The following is a 20,739-nucleotide window of genomic DNA, read 5'->3' as shown; positions in this document are numbered from 1 at the left end:
GGAACAATGTTCCATCTAACCTACTAATTTGGATCTAGGTTATTTTATTGCAAAAGTGGTGAGCATATGTGGTGGAAGAAATGGAAACTCTCTGGGTCATTTCCGACATTTGATTATCTAATCCTTCTATCCCTTCCACAAATATGTTCGAGGATGAGAAACTTGACACATATCCAAATAGCCCATTCCATTTTTAGCCATGATATTAAGTAAAATTCTGATTCTATGTAACTTCCAAGAAATTTATCTGTGTTTACGTTCTGTGCTTAATTTTACCTCAAAAGACAGGTATGCTACTGAACTCTATGTTGAATTGTGAAGTTAAAAAAAACACACAAAAAAACCCCACTTGATTTTCCTCTGTCTTTTATATAAAAATGCTCAATATTTACTTTCTAGGCAATATTTTTAGTTTTCAATATTTTGTTGACTCTAAACTTTGTATGTAGGATGAAAAAACAAAAGAAGTGTTTCCAAGTACACATTTGGCTCCTGCTACTTTCTAGGTGTGAAGTCAAAGGAGTTACTGCAACTTTGAGAGACTTAGCTGCTTCCTCAGGAAGATGGTTCCACTAGTACTTTCCTTATTCATATAGTATACCTATACCACTTTTTATTATATATTGTTTTTATGTTCAATGAAACAACAAGTAGCTCATCTTTATTTCTTATAGAGCATCCAGACCTATACCTGGCCTGTTTTAGATATTCACTAAGTACTTGCTGAGTAAATGAATGAATTTCATACAAAGGGTGGCCCCAGTAGGTCACTTGTCAACAATGGGTATGAATGTACTATTCCTACTCTCTTCAATTTCTCTTTTTGGTGTATTTCAATATGTGGCTAGTCCCAATCAATACTGACACATTAAATCATTACTAGGAACAATTATTAAAGAACTTATATTATAAAATGAACCATTATAAGAATTATTTGGAATAGTAGAAACAACTCTTTCTGAAAATATTTGCTTGTCAAAAATATAAAGGTTAGAGGAAACAGAGGACTCGTATTGTTTTTTAAGTTTTCCATTTTACTTTATGAGCTTCTGACCTTTGAATTTTTATAACGAAGAATATTACATTTGTAATAAGGAACAAATTACAATAAAATCCCCAGAGATTCCATGTATTCAGAGGGAATCTCCTAAAATGCAATAGAGTTTAAGGATTAAAATGCTTTACAAATATACAGATGAAGGTCCAGTGTTAGGGATAAGTAGAGCTGTGATTAATGTCTCCCTAAGAGTGTTTCATTTTTTTAAGTTGGGAAAGGGTGGTCATTTGGGTCCTTGTCCTTAGTGATCTCAGGGACTCTAATTTAATGTAAGACTCAGGTGACTTTGCAGAAACAGCTTGGTTGAAGGAGTGAATCACTTACTAGGCTATAAAGAAGTGCTCCAAGTTTTCAAATAAATTTTCCAAATGATGCTTATTTATCTTGTTGGTGAACCAGAGAACTGAAAAGGAGAATACTTTGGTCTGGTGTCTTGAGTAAGACAAGAAACAGGACAGAATCAAAGAAAACATATTTAACTACTAAGATAATAGCAAATATTTTGTCGTTTTGGTTCTTTTAAATTTTAGTTTATATTTTCCTTAGTGTTTAAAAACTTTTTTTGAAATATCACATGTTTTAGTTATGCTATGAAGAAGCATAGGAAATAAGATTTTGTTTATGTCTTAAAGGGAGTAATCATAACCTTGAAGATAGGTGTGGCTTTGAGAATAAATACAGTGAAAAAATCTTCAAAGAAAGGTGGAATTAATGGGGTAAAGGGACAGAGTCCTTGTGGAGCAGCTTGTCACCAGCAGAGCTTCTCTTCTCTCAGCTCCTCACAAAACTGAGGGGGTCCATGTAATATTTTGTCTGGGAAAGTGTTCAGCCTACTGAATTATTATCAGGTTTTATTGGACAGTCAAAGATATTTCATTCTGAATCATTTATGAAGGAGAGATGTGAGTCAAAATTTCCTTCTGGTCTTATATTTCAACATTGGTTGCCTTTCATTTATTAGAAAGTATTTCTTGATTCCAAGTTTATTCTAACCAATATATTTAGCTCAATGATACATCTAAAATGCTACCTTCTAGGGATCTCCAATCCCTTGTCGGTCTTTCTTGATCTCGTTTTCTATTCCATCTATCTTGGATTCCATATCTCATTATTTTAGTCTTTCTTGCAAGTATCTTCAACTTATTTTTGCCATTGTCTTCCTAAGTTTGTATCCTTACAAAACCTCTATCCTGTGTTTTTCACTTCTCTGAAAGAGCTTTGCTGGAAGAAAAATAGTTTACCTGTGCAGATTTGATGCCACTATAACTTAAAAATCTCCAGTTTCTGTGGGGGCACTGAACAGTTTTGTTCTTTGAGTTTTTTTTTTTTTTTTTTTTAACATTCTCTGCTATGACGATGGCAAGCCATTTGCATTCTCTTTAAATATTTAGTCTTCCATATGTAAACTGTCTGAGCATCTCCTAGCAGAGAAAATTGGAAGTTCTGCAACTGGCTAAGAATAGATAAGAAAGATCAAGGGTTTAAAATTAGTTTCACTTTCAGATTCTGCCACTTACTAGGTAAACTTAATTGTCCTGAGGCTTTGTTCTGTCATCTGAAATTCTTTCCGTCATCTCCTTCACCTAATTTTCCTTTCCTCCTTAATTTTCCTCTTCTCTCCTTCTAATATTCCCTCTTTTTTTCTTCCTCTTGTGGAGGAGGGTACATTAAAGTGAATCCCTTCATTTCAATTCTAGTTTCCGTCTTTTCTACCCTTTCAAGGACCTTTTTAAAAACCTTTTTCTTTTCAACACCTCTATTAACTCCTTTCACTGAGCATTTAAACATGTGTAAGTCTGATCTTCCTAAAACCAACATAAATTTTTCTTGGGCAGACCCCTGTGCACTTTTCCAGGGGTCGTTGTGTTTGTCTCCATCTCTTCTTACTTTTCAGCTGTATATCCTGACTGTCTCCGTTGACTGTAGAGAACAATTCTAGCGTGCTTATCAGATGCCGACCCTGGACTAAGCACCTCTCGTTTCTCCTCAACTCACAGCCATCTGGCTGCTGCTCACATTCACCGAACCTGCCTTTTCCAATGCCCCTAGGGACCTGGGTTGCAAAACACAACGGACTAGTCTTAATAGCAACCTTGTTTGTAATTTCAGTAGCAGGCCTATTGGTGTTTCCTTCTTTTAATGCAGGTTTTATCTTTGCTATCAGTGAAACCACTCTGTCCAACTTTTTCTTTCACCTTCTGGTCATTTTTTCTCTGACTGCTTTTTTGGGATTCCATTCCTATGTTTACTTAGCACACATTATTGTTTCTGTCTCAGTCCTCTTATTTTCTCAAGCTTTGCTCTTTCTCTTAATGATTCCAACCACTTTCAGGGTTGTGCTTTTTTCTTTTCATATCATCTTTTGGATTCTGACCCATATGGCCACTGCTTGCTGGATGACTTCAGATGATATAGTTATTGTAGGTTCAAAGTACTTAGAACAGAAGCCAGCAACTCTTCCCTCAGGTCTCCTCCTCTTTCTGGGTTCCCTAGTCAGACACCTGACTGTCACCTTTGACCCTCTGTCTCTTGCACTTCCTATATCAAGTCAATCACCGAACTTCCAAATCCACCTCCCAAATCTATCTGTAGTAAGCTCATTTCTCCATCCCCAGAGCCGTAACCATAGTCAGATCAACCTCATCTCTATTCTACATTGCCCAAGTGGATATTGGGGCTGTAAGTAGTTCCTTGTATTTTGGGCTGCAATGATTCCTAATTCTAGAAGGATGCCTAAATACATTCTTGGCACTTAAGGAACCATAGTTCTTAGGTTAAAGTAATCACTGCCTTTTGGCGTAGAGAAAAAAGTATACAAATGAAGAGTTAATGATAAGGATTCTGAGAATTATTTTACAAAGCACTAAGTAAGATCTCTTGGAGGAGGCTAAACGTTCATCACTTGTGATGAAGAAGACAATAATTATGAGGTATTTTGAATAGATTACAAAATTCAATAAGGGATCTACTTTCACTGGGAATTTGAGAATATTGAACTTCTTTGAATGGAGTGGCTATAGCAAATTGTCTAAGGGGTTAATTTTGAGCTGTGACCAGAGGAGTAGATAACTGTTTCCCTGGGACAGACTAGAAAACTGATAAGATCCTAGGAAAGAAGAAGGGTGTGGGTCTTCTTGCACACTAGTTTTGCATGGATGGAGATGAAGTTTGTGCATGAAAGTGTGCAGGGATTGGTGAGACTGGCCTTGGCAGGGCCTCAGAGAATACTAATTTGAATTTTTCCTGAAGGTGATGCAAAATGGTGGAAGCATCCCAAGCAGAGAAATTATAAGACCCAAACTGTGATTTAGAGAAGCACCGTGGGCAGTAGTCTGGAGGATGGGGAGAAGTGGGGAACAGAGGGAGGACAGTTTGGTGTAACCATCCTGGTAATCCAGGTGACATGGATAGGCAATGGAATCACTCATTTTTAAATGGTGAATTCATTGGACACAATTACCACAATGCATTTAGCCCTTCCCACTTCAATGTGTGCTGCTTTCAAGTTTTTACTATAACAAAGGCGGTATTGGACATGCATACAACTTTATATATTTTGTATTATAGTCTTAGAACAAATTGCCAGAAGTAGAACTAGTAGTTAACAGGTATGGATATTTTTAGATTAGTCGATGGGAGTTTGCGATGTGTTCTTTCAAGGATCTCTTCTGTAAATATTTGAATACATTTTCCTCCATTTTTCTTTGAAGAGCACACATTAGGGAAACTGAAGGCACGTTCATATTCTTTTACACCTGATAATCATTGATCATTTTTTTACCATTATTTCTAACAGAGGTTAAAACTTTATGAGATTTTTTTGGGTTGCCTTCTCTGTCAAGCACCCAATCCGAGTGTTTGGTAAATGCTTTAATGATTATATTTCAGACTGTAGCCAACATACGGAGGTCAAAACAAAGGTTTTTAAAGTATTGATAGTAAAAAGGTAGCTGTTAGAGAAAATTAAAAACAAATGAATAAAATCAGTGATATTTAGATTCTGAATAACACCAGTTAATACATTGAAAGGAAACTTATTAGGTCAAATTAGGGTCTAAATTTAATAGTTGGAAGGATCCCTTTAGATGAAGCCTTTTTTAGTTAATTTGATCAAACCACTGCGTTGAATTGCAAAATGACAAACTTGTATTAAACCATAAAATAACTTTCAAAAGAAACAATGTGATGAGAAAAACTTGAATAATGAAAATTCTTGTGATATGAAACATTCTTTAAGGCCAGGCCCATGTATGAGACAAAGGAGTCATCTAATGGAGTAAGAGCAGAAACATTTCTGAAGCAGGAAAAGCTTCTCTGTTGGAAATGTCAAATCAAGTCGGGATCAACCTGCTGTAGTAGAATTTTGAGATTGTCTAAATTAAGCATGAATTAGATTTGCATATTTATGCCATGCTATCAAAATAAAATTGCATAACTGTGCTTATGCTTCCGGTTCTTCCAACCTGGTTTACTTCACCTCTATCTTCAGCTTAAGTGTCCCTTCTTCTTTTTAAGCTTGCCATAGTTTCCCTGGCTGTGTAAAGACTCTTTATAAAATACTGTGCCTGTTTAATAATAATACTAGGGTCCGAGCATGAGCATATCGGTCACAGTACCCTCTCTGAGAACCCTCAGACTGCTTGATATACCCTAACCTCTCTGAGAGGTTCTCCTAGTTTATTGTTCAGAATCTAGAGCTGTTCAGGTAAAGGATTAGGTCCTGACTCAGTAAGAGTCATCGCCCATGAGTCAGGGGCCCATGTGGTAACCTAGAATGAGGTATGTCCCCAACAGAGATCCCCAGTAATGCATGGTGCTTAGGTAATAATAATCAGGATGAACATTTGTTTAGTACTTGCTATACATAAGGCACTGCTTGTCCAACATAATGATGCAAGCAAGAGATTTGTAAATTGGAACTATATTACTGAATGCGTGAGAAATGGTGAAAAAAAAATTTTTTTTTTAAAGATTTTATTTATTTATTTGACAGAGATCACAAGTAGGCAGAGAGGCAGGTAGAGAGAGAGAGAGAGAGAGAGAGAGGAAAGCAGGCTCTCTGCTGAGCAGAGAGCCCGATGCGGGACTCGATCCCAGGACCCTAAGATCATGACATGAGCCGAAGGCAGCAGCTTAACCCACTGAGCCACCCAGGCGCCCCTGGTGAAAACTTTCTAGTCAGTAAACAGGTGCTGATAAGAGTCCTTTAAGGTTCCTCCCAACTCTCTTAACTTCTGTGACTATCCTACTAATCCTCTTGGGCATTTGGGCCTTTCCCGGATCCATCAACTAACAGAAGTGAAATTTCCTCCGATTCTGGTAATAATGATGTGGGAACCTCCTTAAAGAATTCCCATTCTTCCTTGGCAGTCATATGATCTTAAATAAATCACTTAACCTCTGTGGACCTATATCTGCTTTGGCAAAATGTAGGTAATTATAAATGTTCTCTTGATGTTGTTATATTAAATGACATATAAAGTATTGCCTGGTAATGAAAATACTTATAAAACTTGAATATATTTGCTGGGTATATTTATATTTATAGCAGTGTCTACAGATAAAAAGAACAAGGCTCCAGAAGTACTTGCTACTTAGTGGAAAAGTCAGAACCCAAACTTTGTGAATCTTGGCTAGTAGGCTTTTTTACTGAAACATTATCATGTTGTAACCAAATATAACTGAAAGATTTAGGAGAATGAAAACATTCTACTGGGGGCAGGGTAACTCAGGGATACAATAAATTAGGTTCCGCTGTTAGAACTGTGTCTATACTTTGATCATTCTTGTATATAAAAAAAAATTCAAAGGACTGAACTAAATGTATTCTTCGTTTGAAAAAAAATTCTTTTGAACATCTATTACAGAGTCAGAGGCAATGTATTATGACTTAGTTCTTGGGCTTTTATTGATGAACATCTCAGGTTAGTAACTAGGTGAATTTGAATTGTCTTTGTTTTTTTCTTAAACTTTCCCTTTTGATCTGGTTTCTATGAAAGCAGGTGAATGTTATTAAAATGAACTTCCTGTAAACTCTGAATCTCTGGCATTTAGGAAGTAGAACAACATTTTGAAACCAGAAGACCTATTTGTAAACTGCATCTCTCCTTCACGCTTGTGGCCTTGGGCAAGTCATTCTGGGTCTCACTTTTCTCATTTGTAAAATAGAGATTCTATTTAGGGTTATGCTGAGAAATGTGCCTGACAAAGTGCTCAGTTTTAGCACATTGTTATTCAATTACAGGTTAGACTTTAAAGCTGAGAGAAATCTTCAAGTCTGTTTCATTTGATTCCTCTAATCTGTATGTGAGAGGATCCCCAATGGGTAAAACAAACACAAATGTTAATCTGTTTAATTTCCTTTCATTTTTATATACCTGACCAAGTATTTCATTTCTAAACAAGACTTCTTCTTCTTCTTCTTCTTTTTTAAAGACTTTTTTTTTTTTGAGAAAGAGTGAGAGAGCACAAGTGTGCGTGCAAGAGGTGGGAGACTAGAGGGAGAGAGTCTTCAAGTAGACTCCCTGCTGAGCCCAGTGCTGTGCTCCATCTCAGGACCCATGAGACCCAAGCCAAAACCAAGAGGCAGAATCTTAACTGACTGCGCCACCCAGGGACCCTTAAACAAGACTTATTAATAAAGTTAGAGTCATGTATTTGTAAAGACACAAAAAATGCAATTACTTAATGTATATTTCTGGCAAGGTCATTTTAGAAATGGTAACTATGTACAATAGGTGAGCAAATCAATTTCAGAATTCTATCAGAAGTGTATTGGAAAAATATTTATTTTTTTAAAAAAGATTTTATTTATTTATTTGACACACACACAGAAAGAGAGATCACAAGTAGGCAGAGAGGCAGGCAGAGAGAGAAAGGGAAGCAGGCTCCCTGCTGAGCAAAGAGCCTGAGGCGGGGCTCGATCCCAGGACCCTGAGACCATGACCTGAGCTGAAGGCAGAGGCTTAACCCACTGAGCCACCCAGGTGCCCCTGGAAAAATATTTAAATAAAATAATAAACTGCTTGAAAAAAATGAACTACTATATCTCACAATAAGTATCACATCATCCAAATATAAAATTATTTGGAGTAAAAAGGACCACAATTTTCTAAGATGTGAGATTTTAAAATGACAAAAAAAGATTTTGTCCTATGAAATATATCTTTTTAAGCATAGTAACAATAATAACAAAGTGTCCTAATTACACATAAATGCCAGTTAAATTATTTTTTCTCCTTTTAGCTTTCGGAGGCTGAATTGGTATTGACAAATGAGTACAGCTGTTCCCCAGAAACCACTCTGGACAGTATTTAGAAGTTGCTCTAAGATATGGAGTCTTTCAGAATCTGCTCTTCAAAAAGATAATAGCTCAAAACATTTTAGACTATAGTTTTGACCCTGCCTCTTCCCCTTTCTTCTGCTGTCTTCAAACTACAATGAGAGTTTGTAAAAAAAACATAAAAATACCAGTGTCAGCTTTTCTTCTTCTTCTTTTTTTTTTTTCAGTGTTAGCTTTTGTGTTCTGGGACGTCAGGGGTGATTCTGCCCACTGTTGGTGCAGAGATGTCTCTGCTCTTCACTCTCCGCTCCTGCTTCACTGCCCAGCTCCTTGCTGGGAATAGTCCTTGACAGGTCTGTCTACCAGGGAATTTTGTCAAGGATTAGAACTAGATTTTTAAAAGTTAGATTGTTTTGTTTTAAAATATCTTTTAGATTTTCCTAGGCTATAAAACTGTTTGAGTATAACACTTGTTTTACATATGCAAAATAATATTTTATGAATGCAACTGCTTTTTTGAAGTAAAGTAAATATTGATATACTAAGGATGGGGTAAGAAAAAAGAATAAAATTAAATTCTTCAGGTACTGGTGCTTCTGGTCAAAAGGTTAGAGATTCTAAAAAAGATGGAACTCATAAAAAAAGGACTTTGCAGCTGAAATGGATTTGTTAAAATATTTTTAGGAATTGATAATATAAAATATCCCAGAGTAAAAAAAAAAAAAAAAAAAAGAATAGAAATCTTCACTTATTGGACAAGATCTTAATTTATTTAATGACACTACTATACTATATATAAAAGGAATGCAAAATATCCTGACTATAAGCAGAATATTGGGCTTCTTAATTTTGAATTATTCAAGAGCACGTGAAGGTGACAAAATTTACCTCATTATCAAAGTCTTTTTTTTTTTGTTCATTTTCAAAGTCTTTCATATGCACTTGAAAACTTAGCTCTCCAATTGTCATACTTTCTTGACATGCAAATTTAGTTGCATGCAAGATCTGTTATTTGCCTTTTTGTCTATGAATTATTACAGGATACGAGAGATGAAAGTAATGAGACTGAAGCCAGCAGGATGAGTAAATTAAGAAGAACAAGAAAGAAAGTCACGAAACATGTTTTCTCAACTGAAGTAGGAGAAATGGATATATCCAACTCAAAAGGTATCTTAGCTATTATGATCTCTCAGGAATATGATGCCAATAACAATCTCTATTTTGTTCTCCTTTTCATAAAACATTTTCTTTTCATCAAAGGGAGAAGCAAAAACAAAGACCTAAAATTTATTTCTACATAGACAACATAAAAGATAGCAAATGTCAAGGTATAACATAAATATATAAAATTAGCCAATCAAAATATTCAGAATTGAAAGGGAGCAGAAGTAGGATGGTGGTGAAGGGGGGAAAAAAAAGAAAGAACACAACAGAAGGAACATATATGGAAGAAGGGAAGCATATTTCTGCTCCAAGACCGAGTGTAAAGATCATTACTAAGGATTTGGGAGACCATAGTAAAGATGTGGAACAAGTTTTCGTATCACGTGTTGGAATTCCAACTAAACTCAGTAGATTCTGAGACAGTGCTGAAACTAGGAGATAATCAAACAACAAGAGACTTAATCCAGGAACAGTGGTGTTCCAAGGCAGGGATAATAGGAATGGCCAGTGCATGGTAATGGTAAAAAGCAACCAGAGTTTAAATTTTCTACAGACAACACACCACTTTATGGCCCACGACCAGTGCAGGTCATTCCCACTGCCCTTCGTTTGGTATGTCACTGCCCAGGAATAAATTATTTTCTCATGTTAAAAGACAGTTGAAAACAAAGGCAGTGTGTTTTAACATTTTTCCATTCTTTATTAAAGAAAGGATCAGAAACCAAATGGTGTGCCACAAGTTGGAGGATGTGAGCAAACCAGTTGTGGGAGCTGGCTCCGCAGACTCCTATCGACCACAAGATGACAAGGACTCCGAGAATCAGACAACAGGGATAAAACCATCACCCCTCAAAACTGCAGCCAGTGCTCCTTGTCGTGAATTTAACACAAACTCCAACCATACCGGTAAGGGTGCAAAAACAAACTGACATGAGATTCTAGCCACTAATCCTAAATTTGTATTTAAATTAATGTTAATGTGGCATGGATTGAGGAATGGTCATCTGGGAGTCAGAAGAATTTATACACCTATTGTTTATAAGTGGCTATGTAGTTTTCTTTAACTACTAGGCTGCTCATCTAGAAAATGGAAGGGTTGCCATGGATGATCTTTCTAGTCTTTTCTAAAAGTGAAATTTTGTTATTTTAAGTTTCTTGCTTATTAATAGTAATACAACAATTTGGCCTATCAGTGTATTGGTCAAAAATCTCTGGGATCCAAGTTAAGAGACACTAGTTAAAATGAGGTATTTATTCCATAAGGGAATCCATCATGAAAGGGTTGAATAAACAAGGTTTGGAAAGACAGAAATATAGCAGCGTGTGAACTTAGAAGGACAGTGTCCGCCAGGTGACACCAATTGCAAGTTAGGGGACTCCCCAAGACTAACCCTAGTTTTGATAATTTGCTATAAGGACTCACAGAAGTCGCTGAAAGGTCTTATACTCAAGGTTATGGTTTATTACAGTGAAAGAATACAGATGAAAATCAGCCAAGGGAAGAGACCCAGCAGGGAGAGTACAGGAAAGTTCTAAGCATAGAGCTTCCATTTGTCTTCTCCCAGTGGTGTCATGGACAGCACCACTCTTTTGGCAGTGATATGTGACAATATATGTGGAGTATTGACAACCATGGGATGCTAGCCTGAGTCTTGGTGTGCAGAGTGGGGTTTTTTTTTGGGGGGGGGGACTCCCTAGTGGGGTTTCATGTGGCTGACCTCAGTGTCTGGCTTCCTTGGGAGTCAAGCTGATATCACATGACTCAAAGCTCCCAGAATAAATGACATTATTAGATTTTCTAGTGTGGCCAGAAGCCCCAGGTAAACTAAGGCTCTCTTGTCAGGCAGGACATTCCAGATTATCTTCCAGGAGCTAAGGGTAAAGAGGTCTCCTTTGGCAAGGTTAACTTCTTTATGACACCCAGGGCTTCAGGAGGAGCTAGAGCCTGGGAAGTGAATGCTGTCAGGATTCCATATGTCAACTGGGATGTCTCAGCTGGTTTCTTTGATTCAGATTTTGCAAGGCTGAAGTCAAGGTGTTGGCCATCTGGGTTCTTATCCAGAGACTCTAGGGAGTGCTCAGATTGTTGGGAGAATCCAGTTCGTTGGGGTTGTAGGATTGCTGACTGTTGGGGTGGCGCTTAGCTCCTGGAAACCTTGCTCTGGTCTGGTGTCTCAGGACCAAGACAATCCCTCAAATACTTAATGTTTGGAACCTCTTGAAATTCTCCTCTCTTCACACCTCTTTTCTGCCTACACCTGGAGAAAGTTTGCTGTGTTTAAGAACTCTGGATAATCCAAGACAATATATCCCTATTTTAAGGGTTATAGCCTTATTTGCATTTGCGAAGTCCCTTAGGGCCTGCAGTTTGACATATTCTACAGGTTTCAGGGTTTAGGATGTGAACATCTTTGTGGGCTGTTGTGCCTACCACAGCGTCTCTCATCTGTGCGCTTCGGTGTGCGTTGGCTTTGTGAAATTCTCCATGAAATGGAGATGAGCACTGACAGCCTAGCATCAGATGCTCCCAATCCAAACGCCGCGGGGGCCAGGTAAATAATGCGAATGATGGACGGAGATGGCTCATCTAAGGAACCAGTCAATGAGGCTGGCTTGTAAGAAACTATCGAGAGGTTGACGACAGGCCCACAGGCCGGATTCCGTCTGCTGGCTGTTTTTGGTAAATAAAGTTTATGTATTGTCTATGACTGCTTTCGTGTCACAATGGCACAGTTGAGAAGATGAGACAGATACCAAATGGCTTACAAAAGTGCAAATATTTATTATCTGGCTCTTTAGAGAAAACGTTTGCCAATCCGTGGATTAGAGGATACATGCCCCATTTCAGGCCACCTCAGAGCTCTAGCCAGTGGTCACTCTGGAGAAACAACCACCCAGGGTTACCAAATTTAGTTTCTTTAAGAGAAGCTTGAACTCAAGATTTTTGTACAAAATTTTCAGATATATAGGTGTTGACTATTAGAAATGTTTTCAAACACTGGGACAACTGGTAAGAAAGTATCTCCAGACCACCTTGGTTCTTCTGCCATTTGTGACCCTTGTTTTATATAGACTCAGCCATAAAATAGATGAAATTGACCATTTCTTAGTTTTATATCAAAAGAATCTGAAGAACGAACTCATGTGGTGAGCTCTCTTTGCACCGACTGACTGTGACTAAGATAATGGGTATCATTATTAACCTGACTTGGTTCGTCCAGAAGCTTCCTCCTTTGGCCCCAGGCTAGATTAAGCTTTTTACAGGCCCACAGCACCAACAAGTTGATAGCTTCAAACAAGTCACCAATACAGAATTTAAAGATAAATATGAAAATATACTCCTCAATCAGTGTTAAAATTTTGACATTGTGTTTTCTTCTTGGTGATACCACTTTGACTTAAAAAAAATTTTGTTTTTCAAAGAAAAGCTCCCCTTCCCCACTTTTTTTTTCAAAGAAAAGCTCCCCCTCCCCACTTTTTTTTTTTTATTGTTTTTGCTTTTGTTACTGCTTTTACTTGGTAATTCTGCCACCTGGGCGAACATGATATGGCTGGAGACTGGGGTCACACTTGCTCTAAGAGGGTGTCTCTCAGACTAGCCACGTGGATGAAGGAAGGCAGGCTCTGGGAGAGGAGTTTGGCGGATCATCCCAGGCATTCCATAAACTCAGTGTGTGGCAGAGTATATTCTTGAATGCACTTTTCTCTTTTTGAGTTGATATTTCTGAAAGCTCAAATGCCTATTTAATCTGCCTTTTATAAGTGACCATGGCTTGTTCTCTATGACTGAAATGGGTCCTATTGTCACTTGAACACAGACAACATTTCTCCATGCTATAGAGCTTTGAGGTTTTATTTTAACTTTTAACTTTTTTTGGTTAGTGTTTTCTTATTTTTTTCCCCCATAAACACTCACAGTAGGAAAATTTTCTCTGTAAAAGCAGACTGATTTAATTTATTGGTTCTCTGAGGGCATGGGGAAGGAGAGCACCTCCCAGGAACCATACTGTAGGAAAAACAAATGAGTCCCTGAACTAGCAATTATCTGCCCGCTATTCATCATGTGCATCTGGGAAGGTCTGACCCAAAGGTTTAATCGTAACTAACAAGTATGATTTATTGGAAGAAAAGAAATTCAGACAATGATTCAGTAAGATTAGTTGATTCCTTGAAAATGAAATTAGATTGGATAGAGTGCTCATATTTGGTGAAAGAATTTGGTGAAAGATGGTACTTAATATACTCACTGAAATATGTGATACCAATTCCACTTGTTAATTAGACAAGGTCAAATCACCCAGGGTGTATTAACTAATTAATTTAACCACACACCCCCTTATTAAAGAAATAGTCATTGGGCATCTATGATATGTCTATATGGCTGCAGGTACTGGGGATATAGCCGCGAGTAAAGTTGAGCTCCTTTTCTCCTGACATCCTTGAACTGACACGCGAGTGGGGAAGCCCAGAAAATAAGCACATGATTTTACAATATGGTGGGTGGTGATGAGAACTCTGAAGAAAATGGAAATGGGATGCTATATTATTATGGGTTGAATTGTGTCTCTCCTAAATTCGAGTCTTATTCCGTCATGCCTCACATGGTGTTTGTATTTGGAGGTAAGTTTTAAAAGAAGTAATTAATGTTAAATGAGGTCTATAGCATGGGCCCAAATCCAGCATGACTAGTATTCTTTTATGAAGAGAAGGTTAGAACACACACAGAAGGAAGATGACGTGAAGAAGAAAGCAATTTACTAGCCAATGAGAGAAACTCTCAGAAGAAACCAACACTGTTGACACTTAGACCTTTGACTTCTACCCTCTGGAACTGTAAGAAGATAAATTTCTGTTTAAGTCACCCAGTCTGTGGTATTTATTATGGCAGCCCTAGCAAACTAATTCATGTACTTACTGTCCAGCTATAGTGCGACTTGACAATCTTCAAGTGAATCAGAGGTTAGACCTGTTTATATTGTGATTAAGTCTCATAGAATCAATACTCCAGATGATTATATTTATTTATTTTCAGCACTTTTAACAATGGCAAAATATACTGCCTTTGCATTTGATGGTGTGTGTATTGTCTATAGCTCTTCCATTCAATAATATAAAGCTCTATGAGGAAAGGGCTTTTTCTGGCTTCTTCTTAGATATATGTCTGATATAAATAGTACATAGTAACTAAACAATCCATCTTGAGTGGACGCATATTTTCCTTATTTTAAAAGAATGCATATTTATTGTAGAAACATTAGAAGATACAGATAAAGCAAAGAACTAATGAGACTGTCTGTGATCGTATTACTAGTGAGCCAATAAAATGACTTTGTTCCTTTAGTAGGAGACGCTTACTGACTTTTTTTTATGTTGTTAAAATATTTATAGCTTGTATGTAATTCCTTATTATTTTTAGAATACTGCCTGTCTGAAATTTTCCATATTTTAAAATGCGTATAAATTGTATTTTCTTTAAAGAGAATTGTTCAACTTCAGCAGAACACCCAATACTTCAGGATAGGTTGGGAAGACAGCAACTGCTAATTTAGCATGAAACATTGAAATTGCTACAGCTTAATTGTTTGTGTTAAATGGAAGGTAGTTATAAAGCCTCAGGAGTCTCAGAGTAGCCAAATGTATCAGTGACAGGACATTATCTCTAATATATTTGTATAGGTGGAACCAGTAATTTGTTTTCCTCATGCTTCATGTACTTAAAATCTACTTAATCTCTGTTTTTAAACTGTCAATCTTTATGTTTATTTTTAAAGCCAATTATATCTCAGAAAAGGATATTCAGGTATCACTTTAAAATTATAGGTGCTCAGCATCAGTAATGTGACAGATTGATGGATATTCAGATTGATGGATATCAGGCATGATCATGGTACCATTACCAAGGCTAGAGTAATTGTGTTCACTTTACGTATTTAAGAAGCACTTACATGGTGCTCAATGTCTGCCAGGAACTGTTAAATAACTTGTTTAATCATCACAACAAGCCTATAAAGTGGATAATATTGTATCAATGAGAAAACCCAGGCTCAGAGAAGTAAGGAAGTGTCTAGGGCACAGGCAGGATTCTGAGGGAGGCAGATGGCTTTGGTGTTTATGCTGAATCTCTACAGTCTGCTACCTCTTCTGAAAGTTTGGACGGTAGCTAACATTTGTGGTGTGTACTACGTGCCTGACCTTTTAAATGCTTTGGATATATTCATTCATTTTCTGGTAATGAGCCACCCACTGGGAGTTAAGAGGTTTGGTTTGTAACTTCGATTTTTGACAATGAACTGAGAGTGATTTGGACTACCTCACTGCACCTCTCTGGGTGCAATTTGCTTGCAAGCTAGCAAACTGGTTGGCTTAGGTGATTTATTGCCAAACTCTCTTCTAGCTCTGAAGCTTTAGAATTTACAGTCTATCTTAAATATATATATATTTAGGTTTCTGGTTTTCAGTCTAGATTTTTCATCTCTTACAGTCTCATCCTTGAAAAACAATTTCGTTTGCTCATTTATACTGATTTTTAAGTTTAAATTTGACAGAGACATGTAGATGTCTTAGATTCAGATGCCATAAATCCCTTTTGGCAAACAAAACAAAAACAAAAAAATGCAAATCTGCACAAGGTAAACAAAACCAAACAATTTTGCCTTTAATCATACAGGAACCTTTAAGTAGTACCAGTTAGTGCAAGAAGCTTAGTCTTTTCAGTGATAGTTATCTGTACACAGACTTGTATGGTGCCTAAGCTGTCACGTTATGCAAATGTATCCTAATTTCCATAAGCAAAGACATTTTCAGTAAGTATTTGCATATGATATTGCTCTATGCTTATTCAAATAATGTTAATTTTTGCTTAACCCCAAGTGCTTTATAAATAATCGCTTAGGCTGTTTAGAGACTGTGTTCTTGGGACTATGGTAAAGGCAGGGTAAGAAAGGTAAGATCTCTACCTGTAAGTCAAGGACAAGAGTATAGGATGATTTTGTTAACAATCATGATGACAGAGTCACTCTCTGTAGTCTCCTTTTGCTTTTCCATTCATCATGATGTCATGACTTAGGGCCATCTTCTATCCTACAGATAACACCAGGGACGGCACTCAAATTCCGACCACACCTCATCTCTCCTCTAGAATGAAGCACATTAAACAAGAGATGGCCAAAAATCACCTTCAGTTTGTGCGATTTGAAGCAACAGACCTCCATGGTGTGTCCAGATCTAAGAGTATCCCTGCACACTTTTTCCAAGTGAGTTTTACAGGTAGAGTTATGAGTGAATGTCATTTCATGACCATGAGCAAGCAAATGGTCCTTACTACTCTTTCTTATTTTCTTATAATCTATACAGTAATTAAAGCTGAAAACCAGTAATTTATTTTGTTTTTTTTTCCCTTGTCCCTCCCAAAACACATTACTGCTCCCTAAGGGGCTGAACATACACTTTCAGGGCCCAGATAGCAATTCTTTTACCCAATAGAAAAATAAAACTAATTAAGACTGGTAATTTTAGTCTTTCTGCCTTGAATAGTTTCCCTCCATAGAATTATCTTTTCTCTCCTATTGCAATTATGGAGATTATATTTGGGTTGACGTGAGAAAATTGCAACGGAAGACCCAAGAGCAGATATAAAATGAAAAAAAAAAAAAAAGATTAAATAGAAAGAATTTGCTAGATAAAAAACATATCCCTTTCAGGTTCTAATTCTGATAGGAAAATATCCTATTCTTGTTGGATGACTTAATAAATATCATTAAATTCTTGAAAAGAGTGATATTGAGAATATTGTATTTTTGGATATGTTTTGAGACTTTCTGAAATTTTTTTCCAGTTTATGTCATGTATTTGTTTTAATGACCGATTTATTGTGTCACTGAAACATTTCTTAGAAGGAAGGGACATCAGTCAGTATGATATATGAAAGTACAAAAATTAAGCCACCTCTAAGTTTATTTCTAAGGTATAGATTATTTTTACCACTTTAATATAAAATTGTAATTTTCTCATTTATGTTGAGAAAAAGTGGGCACCTTCAAAAACACTTTTTAAAAGAATTCTAACAGGTTCAAATTTGTTTTTTAAAAATGCTCAACTTCACTCATCATCAGAGAAATGCAAATCAAAATGACAATGAGGTATTACCTCACACTAGTCAGAATGGCTGGTAGCAAAAAGACAAGAAATAGCAAGTGTTAGCAAGGATGTGGAGAGAAGGAAACCCTTGTGTACTATTGATGGGAATGTAAATTGGTGGAAACACTATGGAAAATCACAGGATGAGGGTTTCTCAAAAAATTATAAGTAGAAATACTATACCATCCAGTAATTCTATAACTGGGTATTTACTCTGCAAAAATGAAAACACCAATTTTGAAAGATATATGTACCCATATGTTTATTGCAGCATTATTTATAATAGCTAAGATATGATAGCAGCCCAAATGTCCATTGATAATTGAATAGATAAAGAAGACGTGGTGTATATAAGCAATGGAAAATTTCTCAGCCATTAAAAGGATGAGATCTTGCTATTTGTGACAACATGGATGGACTTGAGGGTACTAGGTTAAGTGAAGTAATTCAGACAAAGAAAGACAAATACTATATGATTTCACTTACATGTGGAACCAACCAAACAAAACAAAACAAATGAACAAACAAACTGAAACAGACTCATGAATGCAGAGAACAAACTGGTCATTTCCAGAATGGGCGAAGGCAATTGAACGGTACAAAACTTCCAGTTAGAATTAAATCACAGGGATGAAGAGTTCAGCAAAGGGAATAGAACCAATAATATTGTATTAACATTGTATGGTGATATACGTTGAATACACTTATCTTGGTGAGCACAGTATAAACATATACAATTTTCAAATCACTGTGGTGTACACCTGAAACTGATAAAATATTTATGTCAACTCTACTTAATAATAATAATGAAAAAAAAGGAAATGGACCCCCCCCCCCCAAATTTGTCTCTTAAGAAATCCTTTAGACCTGCTTGCAGACATTATTTTCTCTTCATCCATGTAAGAATACATGTTGGTTAATTTTGACAAGAAAATGTGAAATTTCCTGTGAAAAGGCCGAGAATCTAATTTATATGAATTTCTTTCAATCAATAAGAAAACACAACTGACACCTCAGGCACTTGCCAGAGACCTCAATATAAAACTGCTTGCTATTCAGTTTTTGTCAAATCCTAATCATTTATTCCACTAATGGCATCTCAAAGCTACATATTTAGAGTATTATTCTAGTTCCTCAAAGAAACTCTTTAATGAGAATATAATTTAATATGCTCCCTCCACTTGCTAGGGATTGATAAAATTGACATAAAAAGAAAATGTCTGCAATTCTTTTTAGAAATACTATTGAAAATACCTTCCATTATCTCATTCAATGTCCAATGTATTAGAATCAATTTTTTTCTTCTGGAGTTTATGCAGGGAAAAAGTTTGTCTACCATAAGAATTTTAATATAACTTATCATACTTCTTCTCATTCGCTGTATTTATTTTTTGTCTTAATTTGCAAATACAAACTCACTTTCTCCTTTCATTACCTAGTCATTATTTTATTCTTATTTAATGATTATAGAGTATCTATTTATTTTTTAACAAAACACTTTGAATTCATTTTGGAACTTGTGAAGGTATAGGTAATAGTGAATATTTACATCATGAGTATTTGTAATTAAAAATTAAATAATTCATTTTGTGAAATTCATTGCAAATGGACATAAAAAATAAGTTCAACTGTGCAAAACAATATAAACAACATGAGTCTGATATAAATACAATTCTGTATGGGGAACTCATTAAATGAAGAGTGGATCCATGATTTGAATTTGCCTATAACAGTGAAAGTAATTTCAATCTTTCTAAAGTAATTTTAAAACTTTTTCTATTTGTGGAAAATAAAATGTCAATTTAAAAATTATTGTTATTGTTAGACCATGCAGGGAAATACAGGAGGTAACATAACCTATCTTCATTTATACATGAGTGAAGGGAGGCCCAGAAAAGTTAAGGAAGGTGTTCTCAAACTACACAGGCAATTACAGGCAGAGTTGGGATGTCCACCTCTGATTCTTCACTTCCAGTTACAGTATTCCTCCTTCCCCTTCTCCTCCTCCTCCTTTTTTTCCTTTTCCTTTTTTTAAAAATTTATTTATTTAACAGAGAGAGAGATCACAAGTGGGCAGAGAGGCAGGCAGAGAGAGAGGGGAAGCAGGCTCCCTGCTGAGCAGAGAGCCCGATGAGATGTGGGGCTTGATCCCAGGACCCTGAGATCATGACCTGAGCTGAAGGCAGAGGCTCAACCCACTGAACCACCCAGGCGCCCCAGATGGTATCTACTTTTTAAAGAAAACTTATCATATGCCTGGCACTGTGCTAAATGCCTTCCAAACATTAGCTGATTAAACCTTACAACCAACTGTCTCTGTTCTAGCAAAAGACTAGTTTTTATTTAAATTATATGCAGATAATGTAGATTCTTTCTATCTTTGATCTAATCAAAACATGATGTATTGCAACAGAATTTATAACTAATTCTTTGGTGGCCTTTACAGTGATCCAAATTTCAGTTATCATAGAGATTTGAGCTATTTTGCTAGAGTTTTTATTGAATCCCTGGTGATCTATATTAGAGTGTGAAGTTGTCCCAATACTTTGTATTTAATAAACACTTGTGAAGATAACTTCATTAGTTGTTATGAGCAAGACATGTTTATGTATATTTATATATTTCTCACTACTAATAAAGAGTCGTTTGAATTCAGAATGTTCAAAAAAGAACAAAGAAAATGACAGTGGTAAAAAAGAGTGCTCAGAAAAATACAGATTAAATCGTTTGAAGAACAAAGTGCGACTTTTTCCTATTGTTTAAATCTGTGGAGGCCTAGTAGAATGACATGTAATAAGTTCTTCCCTATTGTTCACAACCAGGTGAATACAAACACAGATTTCAGTTGCAGGAACTCTTGGAAATCTCCTGGATAAAATATGTTACCCTTTGTTTTAGGGATATACAGAACTAACATATGGATTTTCAAACTAAAAAATTGAAAAGTAAGGACATATCATTATTTCTTATAGTAAAAATTCAAACGAAAGGATTTCATACTAAAGTACTCTGAAATTCCACAATGCCTCTGTGTGTGTGTGTGTGTGTGTGTGTGTGTGTTTGTGTGTATACAGGTCATTGAGGGAACTGAAAAAATTAA

The 20,739-nt window shown here is 36.2% G+C and overlaps 1 protein-coding gene across 10 annotated transcripts in view; it reads left to right on the top strand.

Moving 5' to 3' along the window:
• The window catches only part of LGSN (lengsin, lens protein with glutamine synthetase domain), a 41,648-nt gene that overhangs the window by 15,991 nt on the left and 4,918 nt on the right, over positions 1 to 20,739 (top strand). For 5 of the 10 annotated variants that reach the window (XM_032340363.1, XM_032340355.1, XM_032340356.1 and 2 more), the window contains 3 exons: positions 9,380 to 9,506; positions 10,212 to 10,409; positions 16,590 to 16,756. In XM_032340363.1, the coding sequence (XP_032196254.1) occupies positions 9,419 to 9,506; positions 10,212 to 10,409; positions 16,590 to 16,756 (453 nt within the window). In that variant the 5' untranslated portion in view covers positions 9,380 to 9,418. Of the gene's footprint in view, positions 1 to 6,827; positions 6,982 to 8,566; positions 8,693 to 9,379; positions 9,507 to 10,211; positions 10,410 to 16,589; positions 16,757 to 20,739 lie in introns of those variants that run through there. The other 5 variants (XM_032340360.1, XM_032340357.1, XM_032340359.1 and 2 more) reach the window with 3 other exon arrangements.

Source organism: Mustela erminea, chromosome 4 (assembly GCF_009829155.1).
Source record: "Mustela erminea isolate mMusErm1 chromosome 4, mMusErm1.Pri, whole genome shotgun sequence".
Lineage (NCBI taxonomy): Eukaryota > Metazoa > Chordata > Mammalia > Carnivora > Mustelidae > Mustela > Mustela erminea.
Note: the sequence above shows the minus strand (reverse complement) of the source record. Positions and strands in the feature narration are given on the sequence as shown.